The 21,490-nt window shown below is 64.0% G+C and overlaps 1 protein-coding gene across 11 annotated transcripts in view; it reads left to right on the forward strand.

The window, feature by feature from the left end:
• PLEKHA5 (pleckstrin homology domain containing A5) overlaps positions 1-21,490 on the forward strand; it is a 179,494-nt gene that overhangs the window by 94,215 nt on the left and 63,789 nt on the right. For 9 of the 11 annotated variants that reach the window (XM_039911257.1, XM_029053569.2, XM_039911256.1 and 6 more), the window contains 3 exons: positions 6,737-6,809; positions 15,492-15,592; positions 17,468-17,583. In XM_039911257.1, coding sequence (XP_039767191.1) covers positions 6,737-6,809; positions 15,492-15,592; positions 17,468-17,583 — 290 coding nt within the window. Of the gene's footprint in view, positions 1-6,736; positions 6,810-15,491; positions 15,593-15,927; positions 15,986-17,417; positions 17,584-21,490 lie in introns of those variants that run through there. The other 2 variants (XM_039911262.1, XM_039911263.1) reach the window with 2 other exon arrangements.

Raw genomic sequence — 21,490 nt, forward strand, 5'->3', positions numbered from 1 at the left:
CTCACCGTGTGCAGAGCACCGTACCAAGCGCTTGGAATGTCCAGTTCGGCGACAGATAGAGACGGTCCCTGCCCGACGACGGGCTCACACTCTAATCGGGGGAGACGGACGGACAGAAACAAGACAACCTGATCACGATATAGGGGGGTGGACGCCTCATTAACGACATAAACAGGGTATTAAAAATAAGTACCACTGACCGCCTGACCGATAACGCTTACTCTCCGTTCATTCGTTCGATGGTATTTACTGAGCGCTTCCTGTGTGCGGAGCACTGTGCTGAGCGCTTGGAAAGTACAAGTGACGGGTTCGCTTCGCTTCTCTGGGCCTCAGTTCCCTCATCTGTAGAATGGGGATTGAGAACGTGAGCCCCACGTGAGACAGCCTGATTCCCTTGGGTCTACCCAGCGCTTGGAACGGTGCTCTGCGCATAGTAAGCGCTTACCAAATGCCAGCATTATTATCATTATCACAGTTCAGCAGTAAAGAGAGATAATCCCCGCCCACGGCGGGTTTCCGGTCTAGTAAGGGGGGGGACAGACATCGAAACGAGTAAACGGGCCACAGTAGCGTCAATATAAATAAATAGAATTCTAGATACCTGCGCAACAAAACAAGAAAACAGAGTGGGCAAACACGGGCCCTGCCCACCAAGAGCTCACAGTCTGGAGCGGGAGAGAGACACTAAAATAAGTGACAGATGTGGACGTAAGTGCTAGGAGCCTCCAGTTTTCTGTTTCCATTCATTCGGTCATATTTACTGAGCGCTTACTGTGTGCAGGGCACTGTACCGAGCGCTCGGACGGTACAATTCAGCCACAGAGACGATCCCCGCCCACACCGGGCTCACGGTCTAAAAGGGGAGAGGACAACGGGAGAATAAAACCGTCGCATTCTCTACCTCGGCCCGTTTACAGGCGCCGTTACAAAAAAAAAGGGGGGAGGGCGGTTCCAAAGAGAGCCAGCCGTCTAGCATGATGGTGATTATGATTACGGTATTGGTTGAGGGCTTACCGTGCGCCGGGCACCGTACTGAGCGCCGGGTGGATACAGGCAGACCGGGTTGAGCACGGTCCCCGTCTTCCAGGTGAGGGAACCGAGGGCCGGAAAAATAAAGCGACTCGCCCGGGGTCACGGAGCAGACGGGTGGCGGAGCCGGGATCAGAACCCGTGACCTCCGACCTCCGACCCCCGGGCCCGGACTCTCCCCGCGGCGTCCCGCTGCCCCTCGCGGGGCTGACCGGGCCCCCCCCCCGGGGGGATCCCGCCGGGAGGCCGGGGCGGGGGGCGTGACCCGGGATCCGGGTCGGTCGTCTACCCGGAGCTGTCGCTCATCTCCCCTCCCGGCCTCCTGGAGTCCGTTCTCGCTGATTTCTGACGGAAGACTCTCAGATAAAAATAATAATGATAACGTCGGTGTCTGCGGAGCGCCTACCGTGTGCCGAGCGCTGTTCGAAGCCCCGGGGGAGGTACGGGGTCCTCCGAGGCACCGAGAAGCGAAGCGACGTGCCCCGAGTCACGCAGCTGACAGGCGGCGCGGCCGGGATTAGAACCCGTGACCCCCGACCCCTAAGCCCCTGCTCTTTGCGCTGAGCCACGCCGCTTCTCTTATCGCCCGGGCACACCTCCCCCGTGCCCCTTCCGGTCGGAGAAGCCTCTCGATAAGCGCTTCCTACGCGCCAGGCGCCGTACCGAGCGCCGGGTCCGATACCGGCTCGTCGGGTTGGACGCGGTCCGCGTCCCCCGTGGGGCTCACGGTCTCCGTCCCCGTCGGACGGATGAGGGAACCGAGGCCCAGAGAAGCGAAGCGACTTGCCCGGGGTCACCCAGCATTCATTCATTCATTCATTCATTCATTCATTCGGTAGGATTTAGCGAGCGCCCGCTGTGTGCGGAGCGCTGTACCGAGCGCTTGGAATGGACGGATCGGCAGCAGATGAGAGACGGTCCCTGCCCTCCGACGGGCTCGCGGTCTAATGGGCAGACAAGCGGCGGAGCCGGGATGGGAACCCGGGCCCTCGTGACTTCCGAGAAGCAGCGGGGCTTAGGGAAAAGAGCCCGGGCCTGGGGGTCAGAGGTCGTGAGTTCGACTCCCGGCTCCGCCACTCGTCCGCCGGGTGACCGCGGGCGAGTCGCTTCACTTCTCTGGGCCTCGGTTCCCTCCTCTGGAAAATGGGGATGAAGACCGTGAGCCTCACGAGGACCCCGTATCTCCCCCGGCGCTTAGAACGGTGCTCTGCACATAGTGAGCGCTTAACAAATACCAACGTTATCATCGTTATTAAGTCACTTAACTTCTCTGGCCCTCGGTGACCTCGTCTGTAAAAAGGGGGATTGAAAAATGGGAGCCCCGCGTGGGACACTCTGATTACCCGGTATCTCCCCCAGCGCTCAGAACGGCGCTCTGCACATAGTTAGGCGCTTAACAAGTACCGTAATAAGCAGTATTATTACTCCAGGCCCGGGATGCCGCCAACTCTTTTAACATCTAGGTGTCGGCGAGTCACGCAGGAGGACTTTTCGGTCGGGGGCGTGGTCCAAAGCGCCCCCGACCTCCGTTTAGACTGGGAGCCGATTACTGGGCGGGGATCGTCTCCATCTGTTGCCGAATCGTACTCTCCGAGCGCTTAGTACAGTGCTCCGCACGGGGTAAGCGCTCGGTAAATACCGTTGAATGAACGAACGAACCTCCTTCCCACCCCTTGCACAAATGTGGGTGTGTGAGAGAGAGAAAGAGAGGAAGGAAGGGAGGGAAGGGAGAGGGGAAAGGGAAGGGAAGGGAAAAGAGTCATTCGGTCGTATTTATTGAGCGCTCGCTACGGGCGGAGCACTGTACTGAGCGCTGGGAATGGACGGTCCGGCAACAGAGAGGGACGGTCCCTGCCCGACGACGGGCTCACAGTCCGATCGGGGGAGGCGGACGGACCAAAGCAAGATAGCGGAATCACGATAAATAGCCCTGGGGACCGGCGGAGGAGCGCGTCGGCCTGACCGGTCGAGGTCACCGCAGAGGCCGATGGGAGAAAACGGTACACGTACGTAGACGCGCACAGACGCACGCGGGCACAGATAATAATGATAACGTCGGTATCCGTTAAGCGCTTACTACGGGCGGAGCACCGTTCTAAGCGCCGGGGGAGGTGCAGGGTCATCGGGTCGTCCCCCCCGTGAGGCTCACGGTTAACCCCCATTTTACGGATGAGGCAACTGAGGCCCGGGGGAGGGAAGTGACTCGCCCGCGGTCACACGGCTGACGAGCGGCAGGGCCGGGAATCGAACCCATGACCTCTGACTCCGAAGCGCGGGCTCTTGCCACCGAGCCGCGCCGCTTCCCCTCACACGCACGCCGGGCTTCAGTCTCCTGCCCCTCACCTTCCCCGCCCCTTTCACTCACTCACTCACTCATTCATTCAGCGGCATCTATGGAGCGCTTACTGTGTGCCCGAGCGCCGTCCTAAGCGCCGGGGCGAGCGCGGGACCCCTCCCCGCCCCCGCCCCGCGGCGGAGTTGTGCGGCGGGGATCCGGCCCGGGCGAGACCGGCCGCGCCGGGGTGGGACGGAGCCGGGGGTCGGACCCGGAACCGTCGCGAGACCCGGTTTCCCCCGTCTCCCGCCTCCACCCGGCCGCTGGGTCGAGCCGGGGTGTTCCCCGGGGATCGACGCGCCCCCCCCCCCACGCGCGCTCTCCCTCTCTCCCTCTCCCACCCCCCCCGCCCCCTCCCTCCTCTCTCCCTCCCCTCCCCTCCCCCCCCCATCTCCCTCTCTCCGCGGAGGCCGAGGACCCTTCACGGTCCTCCAGCGAGAGAGAGAGCCCCGTTTGAAATGCCGGATTCATCCATTCGTACACGGATTCGTTCGGTCGCGCCGAGTTTCCGTCCGGTGGAATTCGGGTCTGAGAGTCCTCGAGGGCCGCCGCCCCCAGGGAGTTGGAGGGTCGCTGAAAAGAAAACCAGATGCCGACGGAAACGGTCGGGCCGTCGAACTCGGCTCAAATTCCGGGCCCTCCCGCTCTTTCTAACGCCCGTTCTCACGGCGGCCGCGATGACCGTGCCGGTGGTGTCTGCCTCGAGCCCCGGAGCCGATATGGAAAAATCAGGTTGCGGATCCGTCCCTGCCCCACTCGGGGCTCAGAGGAAGTCTTCAGTCTTCAGTTCCCGCCGAGAGATGGGGAAACTGAGGCACGGAGAAGTTAAACGACTTGCCCGACGTCGTCCAGAGCCGGGACCAGAGCCAAGCGACGGAGCAGCGTGGCTTAGCGGATAGAGCCGGGCCTGGAAGTCGGGAGGTCACGGGTTCTAATCCCGGGTCCGCCGCCGGTCTGCCGTGTGACCTCGGGCGAGTCGGCTCGCTTCTCTGCACCGCGGTCACCTCGTCCGTCAAATGGGCGTTAAGGCTGCGAGCCCTACGCGGGCCAGGGACTGGGTCCGACCGGACTACCTCGTATCCGCCCCAGCGCGTGGAACGGTGCCTGGCACGTCGTAAGCGCTTAACGAGCGCCGTCGCGATCAGACCCGGCCCCCGGCCCGCTCGGGGCTTGTGGTCTAAGGGGGAAGGGGGTGATTTTGCAGAGGAGGGGACTGAGGCCCGGAGAAGTGACGTGATCTGCCCCCGGTCCCGCAGCGGGCCGGTGACGGAGTCGGGGTCGGGGCCCGGGTCTCCTGACCCCCGGGAGAAGCGGCCCGGGCCCGGGGGTCAGAGGGACCCGGGTTCCGACCTTCGCCGCCTGTCCGCTGTGCGACCTCGGGCGAGTCGCTTCCCTTCTCTGGGCCGCAGGCCCCCCCCCCCCCCCCCCCCGTCAAATGGGGACGAAAACGGCGAGCCCTGTGTGGGACGGGGACCGCGTCCAACGTCACGACCTCATATCTACCCCAGAGCTCAGTACGGGGCCCGGCGCGGGATAAGCGCAGTGGCTAGAGCACGGGCCGAGGAGACGTGTTCACCGTCCAGAATGAGCTTCCGGTCCGGGGAGTAGGAGGAAGAAGTATATAAGGCTCTCAGTTCCGGGTCCCCTTCCGTTCCGTTCTCCGTCTTCACCCGCTCCCTCGGAGAACTCACCCGCTCCCACGGCTTCGGCCGTCACCTCTGTGCGGATGGTCCCCGAATCTCCCTCTCCGGCCCCCATCTCTCTCCTCCTCTGCCGTCTCGCGTCTCCTCCTGCCTTCGGGGCGTCTCTGCTCGGGTGCCCTCCCCTCATCTCGAACTTAACGAGTCCGAAACTGAGCTCCTCGTCTTCCCACCCGAACCCCGTCGTCCCCCGGCTTCCCCGCCGTCCTTCCCGTCCTACGGGCCCGCCACCCGGCCGTCACCCTTGACTTCTCCCTCGTTCGAGCCGCGCGTTCGATCCACCCCTGAATCCCGGCGGCCCCACCTTCGGAAAACGGCTGAGGTCCGCCCCTTCCTCCCCGTCCGAACGGCTCCCACGTCGGTGCCGTCCCGCGTCCCTTCCCGCCCGGGTCACGGCGTCGGCCTCTCCGCGGACTTCCCGACCTCCTGTCCCTCCCCCCTCCGGTCCGTACCTCGCTCCGCTGCCGCGTCATTGGTCTGCAGAGACGTCGGCGACGTGTCTGCCCGCTCCTCGGAGAGCCCGTCCGCCAAACCGAAGCCCTTCGCCGTTGACTTCAAAGCCCTCGACCTCCTCGCCCCTTCCTGCTCTCCAGCTCCACCCCGGCCCGCGCGCTTGGCTCCCCCGATGCCGCCCTCCTCGCCGTGCCTCCGTGTCGCCCGTCTCGCCGCCGACCCCTCGCCCGAGTCCCGCCCCCGGCCTGGATCGCCCTCCCTCCTCTCGTCCGACGGACGATGGCCCTCCCGCGCTTCGGAGCCCTCCCGGAGGCCCGTCTCCTCCAAGAGGCCTGTCCCCGGCGGCACCCTCTTTCCTCTTCTCCCACCCCCTTCTGCGTCGCCCTCGCCCGCTCCTTTATCCGTCCCCCGTCCCGGCCCCACGCCGCTTACGCCCGTGCCTGGAATTTCTTCATTTCTATCGCTATCTGCCTCTTCCGTGCCTGTGATTTCCTTATATCTATCGATATCCTCCGGGCCGTCGGCTGGTCGCGGGCCGGGAACGTGTCCTTCGCCCCCAGCCACGTCCCCCCGGCGTCCGTGTCCGGCCACCGCCCGGCTCTCCCTCCGGACACGAGGCAGAATTCCCCTCAACCGCCACGTGCCGGAACTCACCTTGGCTCGTTTATTTCCGTTGGTGTCCGTGTCCCCCTCTGGACCGTAAGCTCTCTGTGGGCAGGGAATGGGTCTCTTCTGTTGTCGTATCCCAGTCCCGGCTCTGCCGTTCGTCCGCCGCGTGACCCTCGGGCCAGTCCCCTCGCTTCTCTGGGCCTCGGTTTCTTCCTCTGTAAAACGGGGATGGAGACCGTGGGCCCCGCGTGGGACGGGGACCGTGTCCGGCCCGGCTTGCTCGCCTCCGCCCCGGCGCTTGGCCCGCGATGAGCGCTCAGTAAATACCGGTGTAGTTCTTGTACTGTTAGACTCTCCCAAGCGCTTAGCAGAGTTGCTCCGCACGCGGCAAGCGCGCGGTAAATGCCGTCGACTGACAGGAGGCTCCCTTTCCCGCCTGGTTTAACCCGCTGCCGGCCGTGGGTGGGTCCGCCCGGGGGCCGGTCTCCCCCGGAGGCCCGGGCCGGGCCAGACGGAGCCCCTCGCTTCCCCCGCCCGGTCCCGGCGTCCGCCCGCGGGTTCGTCGGCCGACGGGCCGCGGGCGTTCTGACCGCGTGTCGACGTCCCGCAGGACAGCACGGGGATGAAGCTGTGGAAGAAACGCTGGTTCGTGCTGTCGGACCTCTGCCTCTTCTACTACAGAGGTGAGTGCGTCCCCTCCTCCCGCCCTCTTTCCCTCCGCGGGCGGGGCTCCGCTAGCACAGTTGTTATTAATTCTTAATAATCATTCGTTATTAACCCCACGGTGGCCCGGGTCGGGTTCTGCAGCGGGGTGGAAGCTCGCTACGGTGGGACGGGTGGGGGGGAGGAGGAGGGTCGGCCAGCGCTCGGAGCGGTGCACGTAGCGAGCGCCTGCCAGATACCGTCATCGTCGTCGTCACCGTCCTCGTCGGCCCCCCGATCGGTTCAGTCCACCTGTGGAACCCCGGCTTTCGCTACCGCGGAGTTCCTCGTGATCACGACGGTATCTGTCGAGGGCTTACCGCGTGCCGGACGCCGTACCGGGCGCCGGGTTGGACGAGAAGCGGCCCGGCTCGGTGGGAAGAGCCCGGGCTGGGGAGGCGGGGGTCGTGGGTTCAGATGCCGGCCCGGCCTCTCGGCAGCTGGGTGACTTCGGGCAGGTCGCTCTGACTTCTCCGGACCTCGGTTCCCCCCGTCTGTAAAATGGGGAGGAAGACTGCGAGCCCCACGCGGGGCGACCCGATCGCCTCGTACCCCCTCCGGCGCTTAGAACGGCGCTCTGCACGGAGTCGGCGCTTCACGGACGCCGCCGTCGTCACCGTCGTGAGCCCGTTGAGTTGGACACGGTCCCTGTCCCGCGTAGGGCTCCCAGTCTCAATCCCCACATTGCAGATGCGGTCACGGAGGTCCAGGGCAGTGAAATGACCTGCCCGGGGTCGCACGGCGGACAGGTGGCGGAGCCGGGATCAGAACCCTGGACCCTGGGACTCCCAGACCCGGGCCCCATCCACCAATAATAATTTTGGTATTTCTTAAGCGCCTGCCACGTGCCAAGCACCGTTCTGAGCGCCGGGTAGCTACGGAGTAATCCGGTTGTCCCACGTGGGGCTCACGGCCTCCGTCCCCGTTTTCCCGACGGGGGAACCGAGGCCCGGAGAAGCGAAGTGACTCGCCCAGAGTCACGCGGCCGATGAGTGGCGGAGCCGGGATTAGAAGCCACGGCCTCCGACTCCCAAGCCCGGGCTCTTTCCGCCGAGCCACGCCGCTCCTCGTTCAGTCGGACAGGTCACTGGGTCCTATCCGCCGAGCGCCGACAGGGCGCGCGGCACTGCCCTGAGGGTTCGGGAGAGGACGGTGGAACGGGAAGCAGATCGGGCCGCCGCCGAGGGGCCCGGGGCCCGTCCGGACGGAAGCCCGCCGAGGCGGGAGGGGGAGCCAGCCCGGAAGGGGCGAAGCCCCGGCCTCGGAGGGAGGGGCCGGAGGCGTCCGGCCGCCGGAAATCCCAGCGGCGGACCCGGCGGCGGGCGGACGGTCCTCTTTTCTCGGTGCCGCCCGGGCGGGGACATCCAACGCCCCCGCCTGCCGCGGCGCGCTTAGCCCACCTCGGGCGGAGGAGGACAGGCGGGCCGGCGGGTCGGCTCCGGGGAGGAAAGCGATGGGCTAGAATCCCAAATCGAGCCTCTTGGCGTTCGTCCGTTCGGTCCGTCGTATTTCCCGAGCGCCTACCCCGTGCGGGGCGCCGTACTAAGCGCTCGGGAGAGGACGGGACAACGGGAAACGGACGCGCCCCCCCCCCCCCCGCCCGCGGCGAGCCTCCGGGCCGGAGGGTGATCGCCGGATCTCTGAAATGACCCCCGCGCACCAACGCCGGGGGAGGTCTCCGATCCGTGGGGTGTACGGACGGGCGTCTTTCAATCCCCCGACCCGGTCCGTCGGCGGTGTTTATCGAGCGCCCGCTCGCCGCGGTGTTTATTACGCACCAGGCGTTGCACTGAGCACGGGGTCGGTACGTAATCAGGTCCCACCCGGGACTCACGGTCTCATTCATCCATCCGATCGTATTTACCGAGCGCTTACTGCGTGCAGAGCACCGTACTAAACGCTTGGAACGGACAGTCGGGCAACGGATGGAGACAATCCCTGCCCCACGACGGGCTCGCGGTCTAGAAGGGGGGAGACTAAACGAAACAAGGAGACGGGCATCCGTGGCGTTGATATAAAGAAATAGAATAGATCTAGACACATCATTAACAAAACAAATAGAGCGATAGATAGGTACGAGGTGCCGTGGGGAGGGGAGGGGGGTAGAGGAGAGGGAGGGGGTCGGGGCCGATGGGGAGGGGAGGAGGAGCGGAGGGAAAGGGGGGAAGGCATAATAGAACAGCTAACGACACCGATGATGTTGGTATCTGTTACGCGCCTACTACGTGCAGAGCAGCGCTGTGAGCGCCGAGGTAGATAACAGGGTAGTCACGTCGTCCCACGCGAGGCTCACGGTCCTCATCCCCGCGGTACAGACGAGGGAACCGAGGCCCAGAGAAGTGAAGTGACCTGCCCACGGTCACGCAGCGGACGGGTGGCCGGGGCGGGACTCGAACCCACGACCTCCGACTCCCGAGCCGCGTCGCTCCGCTGCTTAATCGTTGCGGCGATGCCGTCGCTACGGCGATTGTTATCGCCGGGCCACGGTTCTGCCCTCGAGACACCTGGGGCACAGAGAAGTCAAGTGACCCGTCCCGGGTCGCACCGCAGGGACGTGCTGGAGCTGGGATCAGAGCCCGGGTTTTTAAACTCCCAGGCCCGAGCTCCACCCGCCGGGCCACACCGCCTCCCTTCTCCCAGCGCCCAGAACGCCGTGCCGAGCGTGCCGTCCGGAGGGAAAGCGCCTGGTCTTGGGAATCGTCACCCCTCCGCCCCCCGCGTTGGCGCGGACCCCGTCGCCGGAGGCAGAGGGACAGGGGACGGGCCCCCGGCCGAGGCCGAGATCCCAAATGTACCTGTTGAGGCCCGGGAGAGGGATATCCCGGAGGATCGCTTCCGACGGATTCCCCGGTTTAGACCCCCGACGGGGACCCCCTCCCCGTTCCCCACCGCGCTCCGTCTTCCGTCCGCCCGGTTTCGGAGACCGGTCCGAACGGCGTTCCGCGGCCGCGTCGGACCTCTGCGGTCGGACGCGGGAACGCCGTCCTCGGCTTCTCGAGCCCGGCGTGGGGGAGGAGCCGGCGCCGACGGGCCGCGTCCGTTGAGCACGGGACACTGGGCCCGGCGATAAGAAGAATAATAATGTTGCTATTCGTTAAGCGCTCACTATGTGCCGAGCGCCGTTCTGAGCGCCGGGGTGGACACGGGGGAATCGGGTCGCCCCACGTGGGGCTCCCGGTCTTCGTCCCCATTTTACAGATGAGGGGACCGAGGCCCGGAGAAGTGAAGCGACTCGCCCACGGTCACACGGCCGACAAGCGGCAGAGCCGGGATTCGAACTCACGAGCCCTGACTCCAGAGCCCGTGCTCTTTCCACTGAGCCACGCTGCTTCTCCCCACGCGATGGGGAGAGGACCCCAGGGTCGGTGGCGGGAGGCCCGGCTCCGGAGTCAGGGGTCGTGGGTTCGGATCCCGGCTCCCCCCCCCCCCCCCCCGTCGGCTGTGGGATCCGGGGCGAGTCGCTTCGCTCCTCTGGGCCTCGGTGACCTCACCTGGAAGACGGGGCTGAAGACCGTGAGCCTCACGTGGGACGACCTGACGTCCCCGCATCCGCCCCGGCGCTGGGGACGGCGCTCTGCCCCTGGCGAGTGCTCAACGGATACCGACGTCATCAACGGATGCCGTCGTTGTCTGTCACTATTATTATTCTCCGCGCCTCGGTCACCTCGTCTCGAAAACGGGATTGAGACCGTGAGCCCCACGTGGGACGACCCGACCACCTAGCCCGCCTACGTGGCTTAGCGGAGAGAGTCTGGGCTTGGGTGTCAGAGGTGGTGGGTTCTAATCCCGGCCCCGCCGCCCGTCAGCCGGGTGCCGGTGGGCGAGTCGCTTCACTCCCCTGGGCCTCAGTTCCCTCGTCCGTCAAATGGGGATGCAGACCGGGAGCCCCACGTGGGACGACCTGACGACCTCGCGTCTACCCCGGCGCTTAGAACGGCGCTCAGTCGGCGCCTAACAAATACCGTCACCGTCCAGCGCTCAGAACAGTGCTCCGGCATTTAGAGCGGAGCCTGACCCATAGCGAGCGCTTCACAGACACCGTCTTTATTATCAGGAGAGATAACAGCGGTGATAATAATGACGTCGGTATTTGTTAAGCGCCTGCTACCTGCAGGGCCGCTGTTCTGAGCGCTGGGGTAGATACGGGGTAGGTTCCCTCGGTGGCATTTACTGAGCGCTTGCTCTGTGCAGGGCACCGTACCAAGCGCTTGGAACGGACAGACCGGTGACAGACAGAGACGGCCCCCGCCCTCTGACGGGCGCTCGGTCGGATCGGTAGTAGATGGCCGCCGCCCCCGAGGCGCTTCCGGTCTGCCCCGTGCCGAGCGCCGTTCGGAGAGGCCGGTGGAGTCGACAGGCCCCCTCTGTCCCGGAGGAGCGTCCGGTCTACCGAGAGCGGAGGACTGGGCCCAGCGCGACGGAGTCAGTAGACGTGTCGTTGCAGTCCGGGGGTTCTGGGCTACGGGGTGCAGAGCGCTGAGGCGAGGGCGCACGAGCGAGGTAGGAGAACGACCCCCTCCCCTCAAGTACCCCCGGGCCGCTCGGTCCCGGGGACCGTACGCAACGTCAGCGGGAGGGCGGGAGAGTCGGCGGATCCGCCCCCGCCCTCAAGAAGCTCCCAGCCTACCCCGCGCGGAGCACCGTCCTCAGCACGTGGGAGAGTACGCCGGAGTCGGCGGGCGCCGTCCCCGCCCCCGGGGGGGCTTTCGACCGTGTGGAGGAAGATCACGGGAAAACCCAAGCCGCGTCGACGGTCGGACGGAGATCGGATGGGCCGCGTTTTGCGCGAGGCGGGGTTAATCCGCCCCCTCCGTCGTATTCGTCGGGCGCCTACTGTGTGCAGAGCCCCGGACCGAGCGCTCGGAACGGACAGCCGGGCGACGGGCCCACGGTCCAAGCGGGGGAGACGGACGGCGGGGCGAAACGGAACGAAACGAAAACGAGACTGCATCCTCAAGATAAAAACGATAACGTCGGTGTTCGTTAGGCGCCCGCTATGTGCAGAGCACTGTTCTGGGTTAGACACGGGCTGATCGGGTCCTCCCACGTGAGGCTCACGGTCCTCATCCCCGTCTTCCGGATGAGGTCACTGAGGCACCGAGAAGTGGAGCGACTCGCCCGAAGTCACACAGCCGACGGGTGGCGGGGCCGGGATTAGAACCCGCGACCTCTGACTCCTGAGCCCGGGCTCTTGCCGCTGAGCCGCGCTGAATCGAGGAGATATACACCCCCTTAACGGGATAGAGAGGGTGATGGATAATGTACAGAAATGAAGACGGGGCTGAGGGGAAGGGCGGAAGGGCGGAAGGTGGGGGAGAGGGAGGGCTGAGTGTGGGAAGGCCTCCCGGAGGAGGGGAGCTCTCAGTAGGGCTTCGGAGAGGGGAAGAGGGTCAGTTTGGCCGACGGCGAGGATCGGCGTTTGGCCGTCAGCGGGCCAGCCGCGCGCTTCGCCTCCGAGGCCTCCGCCCCCTCTCCGGAAAGAGCCCGTGGCCCGAGGAGGCCGTCCAGAGCGGGATCCAGGCCGACGCCGGCGAGCCCGACGGGCCGCCCGCAAACGCGTCGGGGAAGCCGTTCAGGCGACGGCGTCGCAGTGAAGGGAGCCCGTCCGTGGGGACGCCTCTGCCGACTCCGCTCGACCGTCCCCCCCCGGGCGCCGAGCGCCGGGCTCCGCACGGAGCGGGCGCTGGGCGGATGCCGTCCGTCCATCGATCCGTCTAGCGCCTTAGCTCTTCCGAGTGCCCGTCCCCCTCCTTCCTCGGAAGCCCCCCGTCCGTCCCCCCGCTCCCTCCTCCCTCGTCCCCCCCCCCCCCCGGGGCCCCGGCCCGCCTCCGGCCCCGGAAGGCCCTCCCGCCTCAGATCCCACAGACGGTTCCTCTCCCCTCCCTTCGGAGCCCTACCGGAGGCCCGCCTCCTCCCGGAGGCCTTCCGGCCCTAAGCCCCCCCTTTTCCTCTTCTCCCGCTCCCGTCTCGCTCTCCCCGCCCGCTCCCTGTCCCGCGGCATAATTTCTGCGCGCATCTGTCATTTATTTGTACTCGCGTCTGTCTCCCCTCGTTGTAAGCTCACTGTAGGCAGGGAATGGGTTCCCTGTTGCGTGATGCTCTCCCAAGCGCTCAGTACAGTGCTCCGGCCACAGTAAGTGCTCAATAAATCCGACTGAACCGAAGCGGACCGTGCCGAGTAGGGCGGTCGGCGAATCCCGTGACGTCCCCGAGTGCCGACGGCGAATCCCCTCTCCCTTCCCGCCAACCCCTCGGAGGGAGCGGAGGAGCGGGAGAGGGAGAGGCGGTGTGGCCCGGTGGACGGACCCCGGGGCCGGGGGTCGGCAGGTCGTGGGTTCTGACCCCCGCTCCGCCACCTGCCTGCCGCGTGACCTCGGACGGGTCGCTCCGCCTCTCTGGGCCTCGGTTCCCTCGTCTGTCAAATGGGGATCGAGACCGTGAGCCCCACGTGGGACGTCGAACCTGATTGCCCGGTGTGTATCCCGGCGGCCTAGCGGGTAGAGCCCGGGCCGTGGGAGACCGGAAGGACCCGGGTTCCGGTCCCGGCTCCGCCACCCGCCTGCCGTGCCACCTCGGGGAAGTCACCTCGCCTCTCTGGGCCTCGGTCCCCTCATCCAGCGATCGGAATCATTAACGGCGATCACGGTACTCGTCGAGCGACCACTATGGGCCGAGCGCCGTTCTGAGCTCCGGGGTGATAATAATAATAATAATAATAATAATAATGTTGGTATTTGTTAAGCGCTTACTATGTGCAGAGCACTGTTCTAAGCGCTGGGGGAGACATAGGGGAATCAGGTTGTCCCACGTGGGGCTCACAGTCTTAATTCCCATTTTACAGATGAGGGAACTGAGGCACAGAGAAGTTAAGTGACTTGCCCACAGTCACACAGCTGACAAGTGGCAGAGCTGGGGTAGATAAAGGCGAATCACGTTATTCATTCGGTTGTATTTATTGAGCGCTTACTGTGTGCAGAGCCCTGGGCCAAGCGCTTGGAAAGCACAATTTGGCCACGGAGAGAGACGATCCCTGCCCGCCAACGGGCTCACGGCCTAGAAGCGGGGAGACGGACAGTAACGCAAAACGAAACAAGTAGACGGGCGTCGATAGCATCGATGAAAACCAATAGGATCGTGGATCTGTACAGGTCATTAGTAAGATAACGGCCCCTGGCCCGCACGGGGCTCACACTCTTAATTCCACGAGAATTAAGCGGCGTGGCTCGGGGAAAGGGCCCGGGCTTGGGAGTCCGAGGTCATGGGTTCTAATCCCGGCTCCGCCACCCGTCAGCTGTGTGACTTCGGGCGAGTCGCTTCACTTCTCGCTCCCTCGGTGACCTCATCCGTAAAATGGGGATGAAGACCGTGAGCCTCCCGTGGGACGACCCGATGGACCCCCGTATCTCCCCCGGCGCTTGGAACGGCGCTCGGCACGTGGTAAGCGCTAAACAGATACCGTCGTTCATTCGATGGTATTTATCGAGCGCTTACTACGGGCAGAACACCGTACTGAGCGCTTGGAATGGACAAGTCGGTAACAGAGACGGTCCCCGCCGTCGTCGTTATTATCATTAATTCCCACTTTACTTGAGGGAACTGAGACCCAGAGAAGTGAAGGGGCTCTCCCAAAGTCACACAGCAGACGGGTGACTGAAAGGAGATTAGAACCCAGGTCCTTCTGACTCCCAGGCCTGGGCTCCGGCCACGAGGCCACACCGCTTTTCACCTCCCCCGTCACAGGGGATAGAGCGCGGGCCTGGGAGTCAGGAGGTCACGGGTTCTAATCCTGGCTCTGCCGCTTGCCCGCTGCGTGACCCTGGGCAGGTCGCTTCACTTCTCCGGGCCTCGGTTCCCTCACATGGGGATGGAGACTGTGAGCCCCACGAGGGACGGGGACTGTGTCCAACCCGATTTACCTGTGTCCACCCCGGAGCTTAGCACAGTGCCGGGCACATAGTAGGCGCTTAAAAAAAAATATACTACTAATAATCTTTAAAACGGGGGCGCGGATCGGGAGCCCAACCTGGGACAGGGACCGCGTCCGACCCCATTTGCTCGTGTGCACCCCACCGCTTAGTACGGGGCCCGGCACGTAGTAAACGCTTCACAGATATCACAGTTATTGTCGTCTTCATTACTGTTGTTATTTTGCCGGGCGGCACACTGTCTTCGAAGCCCTGTCGAGGCGTGGGGATTCGAGTCGAGTCGGGCGGGGTACGTGTCCGTTTTATCGTCGTGCCGTGCTCTCCCGGCCGCCCGGTACGGAGCTCTGCACGCGGGAAGTACTCGTTACCCTATTCATTTCGTTAACGAGGCGCACGTCCTCTCGATTCTATTTATCGTGAACAGGTTGTCTTGTTTTTGTCCCCCGATTAGACCGTGAGCCCGTCAGCGGGCAGGGATCGTCTCAATCTGTTGCCGAATTGTCCGTTCCAAGCGCTCAGTACGGTGCTCTGCACGTAGTAGGCGCTCAGTAAATACCGTTGAGTGAATGAATTAAATAATAGAGGCGATTGACCGACCGGGGGGGGGGGGGGGTGGGGGGGCGGGTGGGGAGGGATCTGAAAGCGCCTGGCTCACTCCCCGCCGGGGGTGGCGGGCCGGGAGAAGAGGCCATTTTGGGCGGTTCGCGGAAATTTCATCGTCCCTTCCCCGTTTCCTAGATGAAAAGGAAGAGGGGGTCTTAGGGAGCATTCTCCTGCCCAGTTTCCAGATCGCGATGCTCTCGGCCGAGGATCACATTCACCGCAGATACGCTTTCAAGGTGAGAGATCCGTTCCCTCCCGGCCGGCGGGAGGCCGGCCGGCGTCCGTTAGAGGGCCCCGCCCGCCCGCGACGGGCGCTCCCGGACCCGCCCGCGGTCGAGATCCCGCCGCGGCTCCATCCGGCGCCGGCCGCGGGGAGGAGAAGCGGGCCGAGAACAGCCCCGTGGGAGGCCGGGGCCGCGGAAATCCACGACGGGGCCGCTTCGTCTTCCCGGGAGCGGCGAGGCGGCTCTTCCCCTCCCCCCTTGGGCTGGGCGATCTGTTTCCTCTGCGATAAGACAGTGATTTGTGTTTCGAATTCTCTCCAACGTGTTTCCTTCCTTGGATTCATGAGCTGCTTTCGGCGGACTCAGATACCGTTGAGTTATAAAACGGCCCCGAGAGCCAGCCTGGTAAGTACGGCGGCTCCCGCCGCGCCGGGCCGCCGGAGGGTCCGGCGTTTTCCTGTTCGGGTCTCGGGATCTCCCCGCCGGGAGGTCCGCTCTGTATCTGCGTCTCCGACGGAGCCGTGCGCCCTCCTTCCGCGTCCCGGGAGGGAGCGCGTCCGTCGATCGAGCGGTCTGTCGGTCAGCCGCGTCGGGGAAGCTCTTACGAAGAGCGGTGGAGGATTCAGGAGAGCAAGAAGTCGGCGGGTGGCTCGGGGGAAGGGGCCCGGGCTGGGGAGTCAGAGGGCTTGGGTTCTGATCCCGGCTCCGCCACCCGTCGGCTGGGCGACGGTGGGTAAGTCACTTCACTTCTCTGGGCCTCGGTTCCCTCATCCAGGAAATGGGGATTAACCGTGAGCCTCCCGTGGGACGCCCTGATGACCCTGTATCTCCCCCAGCGCTCAGAACGGCGCCCCGCACGTAGTAATCGCTCCACGGATACCAACGTTATCATTATTATTATCCTCATCAGCTGTGTGACTTTGGGCAAGTCACTTCACGCCCCCGTGCCTCAGCGACTCCATCTGTAAAATGGGGTTGATTCCCTTCTCTCTGTCCCGGCGCTCAGACCGGTGCTTGGCACGTAGTAAGCGCTTACGTCCCACCGTTAGCGGTAGTAGTAGTAGCAGTAGAAGCAGCGCGGCCTCGTGGCGAGAACCCGGGCTTGGGAGGCAGAGGACGTGGGTTCTGATCCCGCTCCGCCACTTGTCTGCTGTGCCCTTGGGCAAGTCACTTCACCTCTCTGGGCCTCAGTTGCCCCATCTGTGAAATGGGGATTAAGACTGTGAGCCCCACGTGTCGTATCTTGGGGGGGGGTCGCGTCCGCCCCCCGGCGCTCGGGACAGCGCTCGACACGTAGTAGGCGCCTAACAGACGCCGTTATCGCCGTCGCCGCTGGTTTTACCCGTTAGGTCCCCTGCCGGCGGGGGACGCGTCTCTCGGTTGTTCCGCCGTGATGATGGTCCCGATGGCGTGCGTTGGTTCGTTGGATAGTATTCGTCGAGCGCTTACGACGCGCGGAGCGCTGTACCGAGCGCTCGGAATGTACAGGCCGGCAACAGATAGAGACGGTCCCCGCCCCGTGACGGGCTTACGGTCCAAGCGCCTGCTCCGTGCCGAGCGCCGTTCCCAGCACCCGGGTAGGCACGGGCCAGTCGGGTTGTCCCGCGCGGGGCTCCCGGTCGTAGTCCCCGTTTTCCAGGTGAGGAAACCGGGGCCCGGAGAGGCGAAGCGACCCTCCCGAGGTCGCACGGCGGCCGAGCGGCGGAGCCGGGGCTCGGGGGCCGTGCCCTCCCAAGCGCCGCGTCCGGCGCCCCGCACGCCGTAGGCGCGCGATAGGGCGACGGGAAGAGCCAGGACGGGAGAACGGCGGGTCAGCGGGGTCCCTTTCGTTTTCCAGCCGCCGGTGTCTGTCCCGCCGCTGAAATGGCCCGTGTCGTTCGCCATCAGGCTGCCCACCCCAACATGCGGACCTACTATTTCTGCACGGACTCGGGCAAGGAGACGGAGCTGTGGATGAGCGCCATGCTGGATGCCGCCCTCGTCCAGACGGAACCCGTCAAGAGGTCGGGGGTCCCGCGGGCCGGGGAGGGGCCGGGGGGACGCGGCGCGGCCTCCCGGGGGGAGACCCCGGGCCTGGAGGTCGGGGGGGGGCCCGCGTCCCCCTCCCGGCCCCGCCGCCCGCCTCCCGGGTGAAGTCTCTTCACCTCCCTGGGCCTCGGTTACCTCCTCCGGAAGATGGCCGCACGACAGTGGCGGTGTCTGTTTTAAGCGCTCGCCGTGCGCGGAGCGCCGTTCCGAGGCCGGGGGGGGGGGGGCGGGCGGGGAGGGGGCGGGTACGGGGCGATCGGGTGGTCCCGCCTGGGGCTCGCGGTATTAATCCCCATTTTACAGATGAGGCATCTGAGGCCCGGAGAAGTGTTGCCCGAAGGCGCCCGGCCAGCAGGTGGCAGAGCTGGGATTCATTCAGTTCATTCGATTCAGTAGTGTTTACTGAGCGCCTGCTACGTGCAGAGCACCGTACCGAGCGCTCGGAACGGACAGATCGGTAACAGATAGAGGTGGTTCCTCCCCTCCGACGGGCTCACGGTCTAACCGGGGGAGACGGACGGACGGGAACGGTGGCGATAAACAGGGTCGAGGGGAAGAACGTCTCGTAGAAACAGTGGCGGCCAAATAGAATCGAGATTCCGTTGATCTCAAGAATCAGTCGGTGAAGATTCGAACCGGTGACCCCTGACTCCCGAGCCCCAGCTCTTGCCACTGAGCCACGTTGCTTCGCTGAGCCACGCTGCGAGCCCCACCCGGGGCGGGGACCGGGTCCGGCCCGATTCGCGTGTATGCGCTTAGCACGGCGCCTGGCACGTGGCTTATAAGCGCTTAACCAGTACCGTTACAGTTATCGTTGGTAATGATAATATTTATGGCATTTGTTAAGCGCTCACCATGCGCAGAGCACCGTTCTGAGCGCTGGGGAGGCCACGAGGCGATCGGGTCGTCCCACGTGGGGCTCCCGGTCTCCGTCCCCATTTTACAGACGAGGTCCCTGAGGCCCAGAGAAGTGAAGGGACTCGCCCGAAGCCACCCAGCTGACAAGCGGCTGAACCGGGATCCGAACCCGTGACCTCGGACTCCCGAGCCCGGGCTCTTTCCACTGAGCCACGCCGCTTCCCCAAATAATCCGCTAAGCGCTTTCTGTGTGCAAAGCGCCGTCCTGAGCGCGGGGGAGGCCACAGGGCGATCGGGTCGTCCCACGTGGGGCTCCCAGCCTCAATCCCCATTTTACGGACGGGGTAACCGAGGCCCAGAGAAGAGAAGCGACTTGCCCCGGATCACGCGGCTGACAAGTGGCCGAGCGGGGGATTATTCATTCAGTAGTACTTATTGAGCGCTTACTACGTGCAGAGCACTGTACTAAGCGCTTGGAACGGACAGATGGGTGACGGAAGCCACGCCCTCTGACTCCCAAGCCCGGGCTCTTGCCACTAGGCCGTGCTGCTTCCCTGTGCCCGGCTCATTGTCGGCGCTTAACAAATATCACTATCATTATTATTATTATTATCATCATTATCATCATTATTAGTTTACACTTGAAGGAACTGAGACTTCTCTGTTGGGAGTCTGACTCTCTTGGGAGTCCGAGGTCAGGGGTTCAAATCCCGTTTCAGCCGCTTGTCAGCTGGGTGGCTTGGGGCAGGTCACTTAATCATAATAATAATGTTGGTATTTGTTAAGCGCTTACTAGGTGCAGAGCACTGTTCTAAGCGCTGGGGTAGACACAGGAGAATCAGGTCGTCCCACGTGGGGCTCACGGTCTTCATCCCCATTTTCCAGATGAGGGAACCGAGGCCCAGAGAAGTGAAGTGACTCGGCCACGGTCACCCAGCTGACGGGTGGCAGATCCGGGATTCGAACCCACGGCCTCTGACTGCAAAGCCCGTGCTCTCTCCACTGAGCCACGCTGCTTCTCATTCACTTCACTGTGCCTCCGGTCCCTCATCCGGAAAGTGGGACAACCCGATTATCGCGAGTCCACCCCAGCGCTTAGAACGGTGCTCGGCACGTAGTGAGCGAGCGCTTCACGGATACCATAATCATTATTATTATCGTCGTCGCTAAGTGCCGGGATCGATGCCGATTCCCCTTCATACCTAGACAGCGGGCCCCGTGCGGGACGGGGACGCCGTCCGACCTGATCGGACGCCGCGGAGCTGGGATCGGAACCCTCGTCCTCCGACTCTCGAGCCCGCGCTCTTTCCACCGAGCCACGCTGAGCCCTTACGGGGCGCGGAACACTGCGCCGAGCGCTCGGGAGGGCACGGTACCGTAGATTTAGCGGCCGCGGCCCCTGCCCGAGCCCGGCTCGCAGTCCGGAGGGGGACGCGGATGTCAAGATGAAGAAACGGGGAGTTTCAAGTACGCGATTGAGATTCAGATAAGGCAGAGGAGCGGCCTGGCCTAGTGGAAAGATCCCGGGCCTGGGTTCCGATCCCGCTCCGCCGCTTGTCCGCCGGCCGAGGCGCTTCGCTTCTCTGGGCCTCGGTCCCCCCCGTCTGCCCGACGGGGATTGAGACCGTGAGCCCCGCGCGGGGCAACCTGATCACGTCGTGTCTGTCCCAGCGCTTAGAACGGCGCTCGGCGCACGGTGGCAGCTTGCCGAACGCCGTCATCATTTTATTATATCGTCTGTGATTTTATATATTCGTAAGTCCGTCTCCCCGCCTCTCCACCGCGAACTCGCTGCAGGCAGGGGATATCGCCGTTTATTGTTGTCTCGTGCTCTCCCGAGCGCTCTGTGCGGCGCCCCGCGCACAGTAAGCGCTTAATAGATACGACTGAATGAATGATCGGATATGAAATTAATTGATGAGACTTATTGAGCGCTTACTCCGTGCGGGGCACCGTACCGAGCAGCCGGGAGGAGGCGGCGCAACGCAATTAGGAGGAGCGTCCCCCGCCCCCAGCGAGCCGAGCCGCTAGAGAGGGAGATGGACGCGAACGCGGCTCGGCGGAAAGAGGCCGGGCTCGGGAGTCAGAGGTCGTGGGTTCTAATGCCGCCGCCGCCGCCTGCCAGCTGGGTGACTTTGGCCAGGTCGCTTCACTTCTCCGGGCCTCGGTCCCCTCATCTGTAAAATGGGGATTAAAACCGTGAGCCCCACGTGGGACGGCCTGATCGCCTTGTATCCCCCCCAGCGCCTAGAACAGTGCTTTGCGCATAGTGAGCGCTTAACAAATACCACCATTATCATTATTATTATCAATACTAAGCGGATGAGATGAAGAACCTGGGCCCCCGAGGTAGAGGAGAGCCGTCTGATTCGAAGGGGACGGGGTCCCGTAGGCGAAGGGCAGAACAGTGCTCTGCACATAGTAAGCGCTTAACAAATACCACCATTATTATCGTTATCGTTATCATTATTAAGCAGGTAAGATAAAGAACCCGGACCCCCGAGGTAGAGGAGAACCGTCTGAGTCGAAGGGGACGGGGTCCCGTAGGTGAAGGGCAGACACGTTGCTCCCGGCCAACGACCGTTGTGGTCATCTGGGGTTGAGAGCAGCGTGGCTCAGTGGAAAGAGCCCGGACTTTGGAGTCAGAGGTCACGAGTTCACATCCCGGCTCCGCCACGTGTCTGCTGTGTGACCTTGGGCGAGTCACTTCACTTCTCCGTGCCCTCGGTTCCCTCATCTGTAAAATGGGGATTAAGACCGTGAGCCCCACGGGGGACGGCCCGATTCCCCCGTGTCTACCCCGGCGCTTAGAACGGCGCTCTGCACGTAGTGAGCGCTCAACGGATACCAACACTATCATTCACTGTAGAGGACTCTCCGCCCCCGCTCGCCCGACTCCTCTGTATCATCCTCTCCCGGGAGCTTGTAATAACAGTGATGACAATAATAATAATAACGTTGGTATTTGTTAAGCGCTTACTATGGGCAGAACGGGGGTCATCAGCTCGTCCCACGTGAGGCTCC

The sequence above is a fragment of the Ornithorhynchus anatinus genome, chromosome 2, assembly GCF_004115215.2.
Source record: "Ornithorhynchus anatinus isolate Pmale09 chromosome 2, mOrnAna1.pri.v4, whole genome shotgun sequence".
Taxonomy (NCBI): domain Eukaryota; kingdom Metazoa; phylum Chordata; class Mammalia; order Monotremata; family Ornithorhynchidae; genus Ornithorhynchus; species Ornithorhynchus anatinus.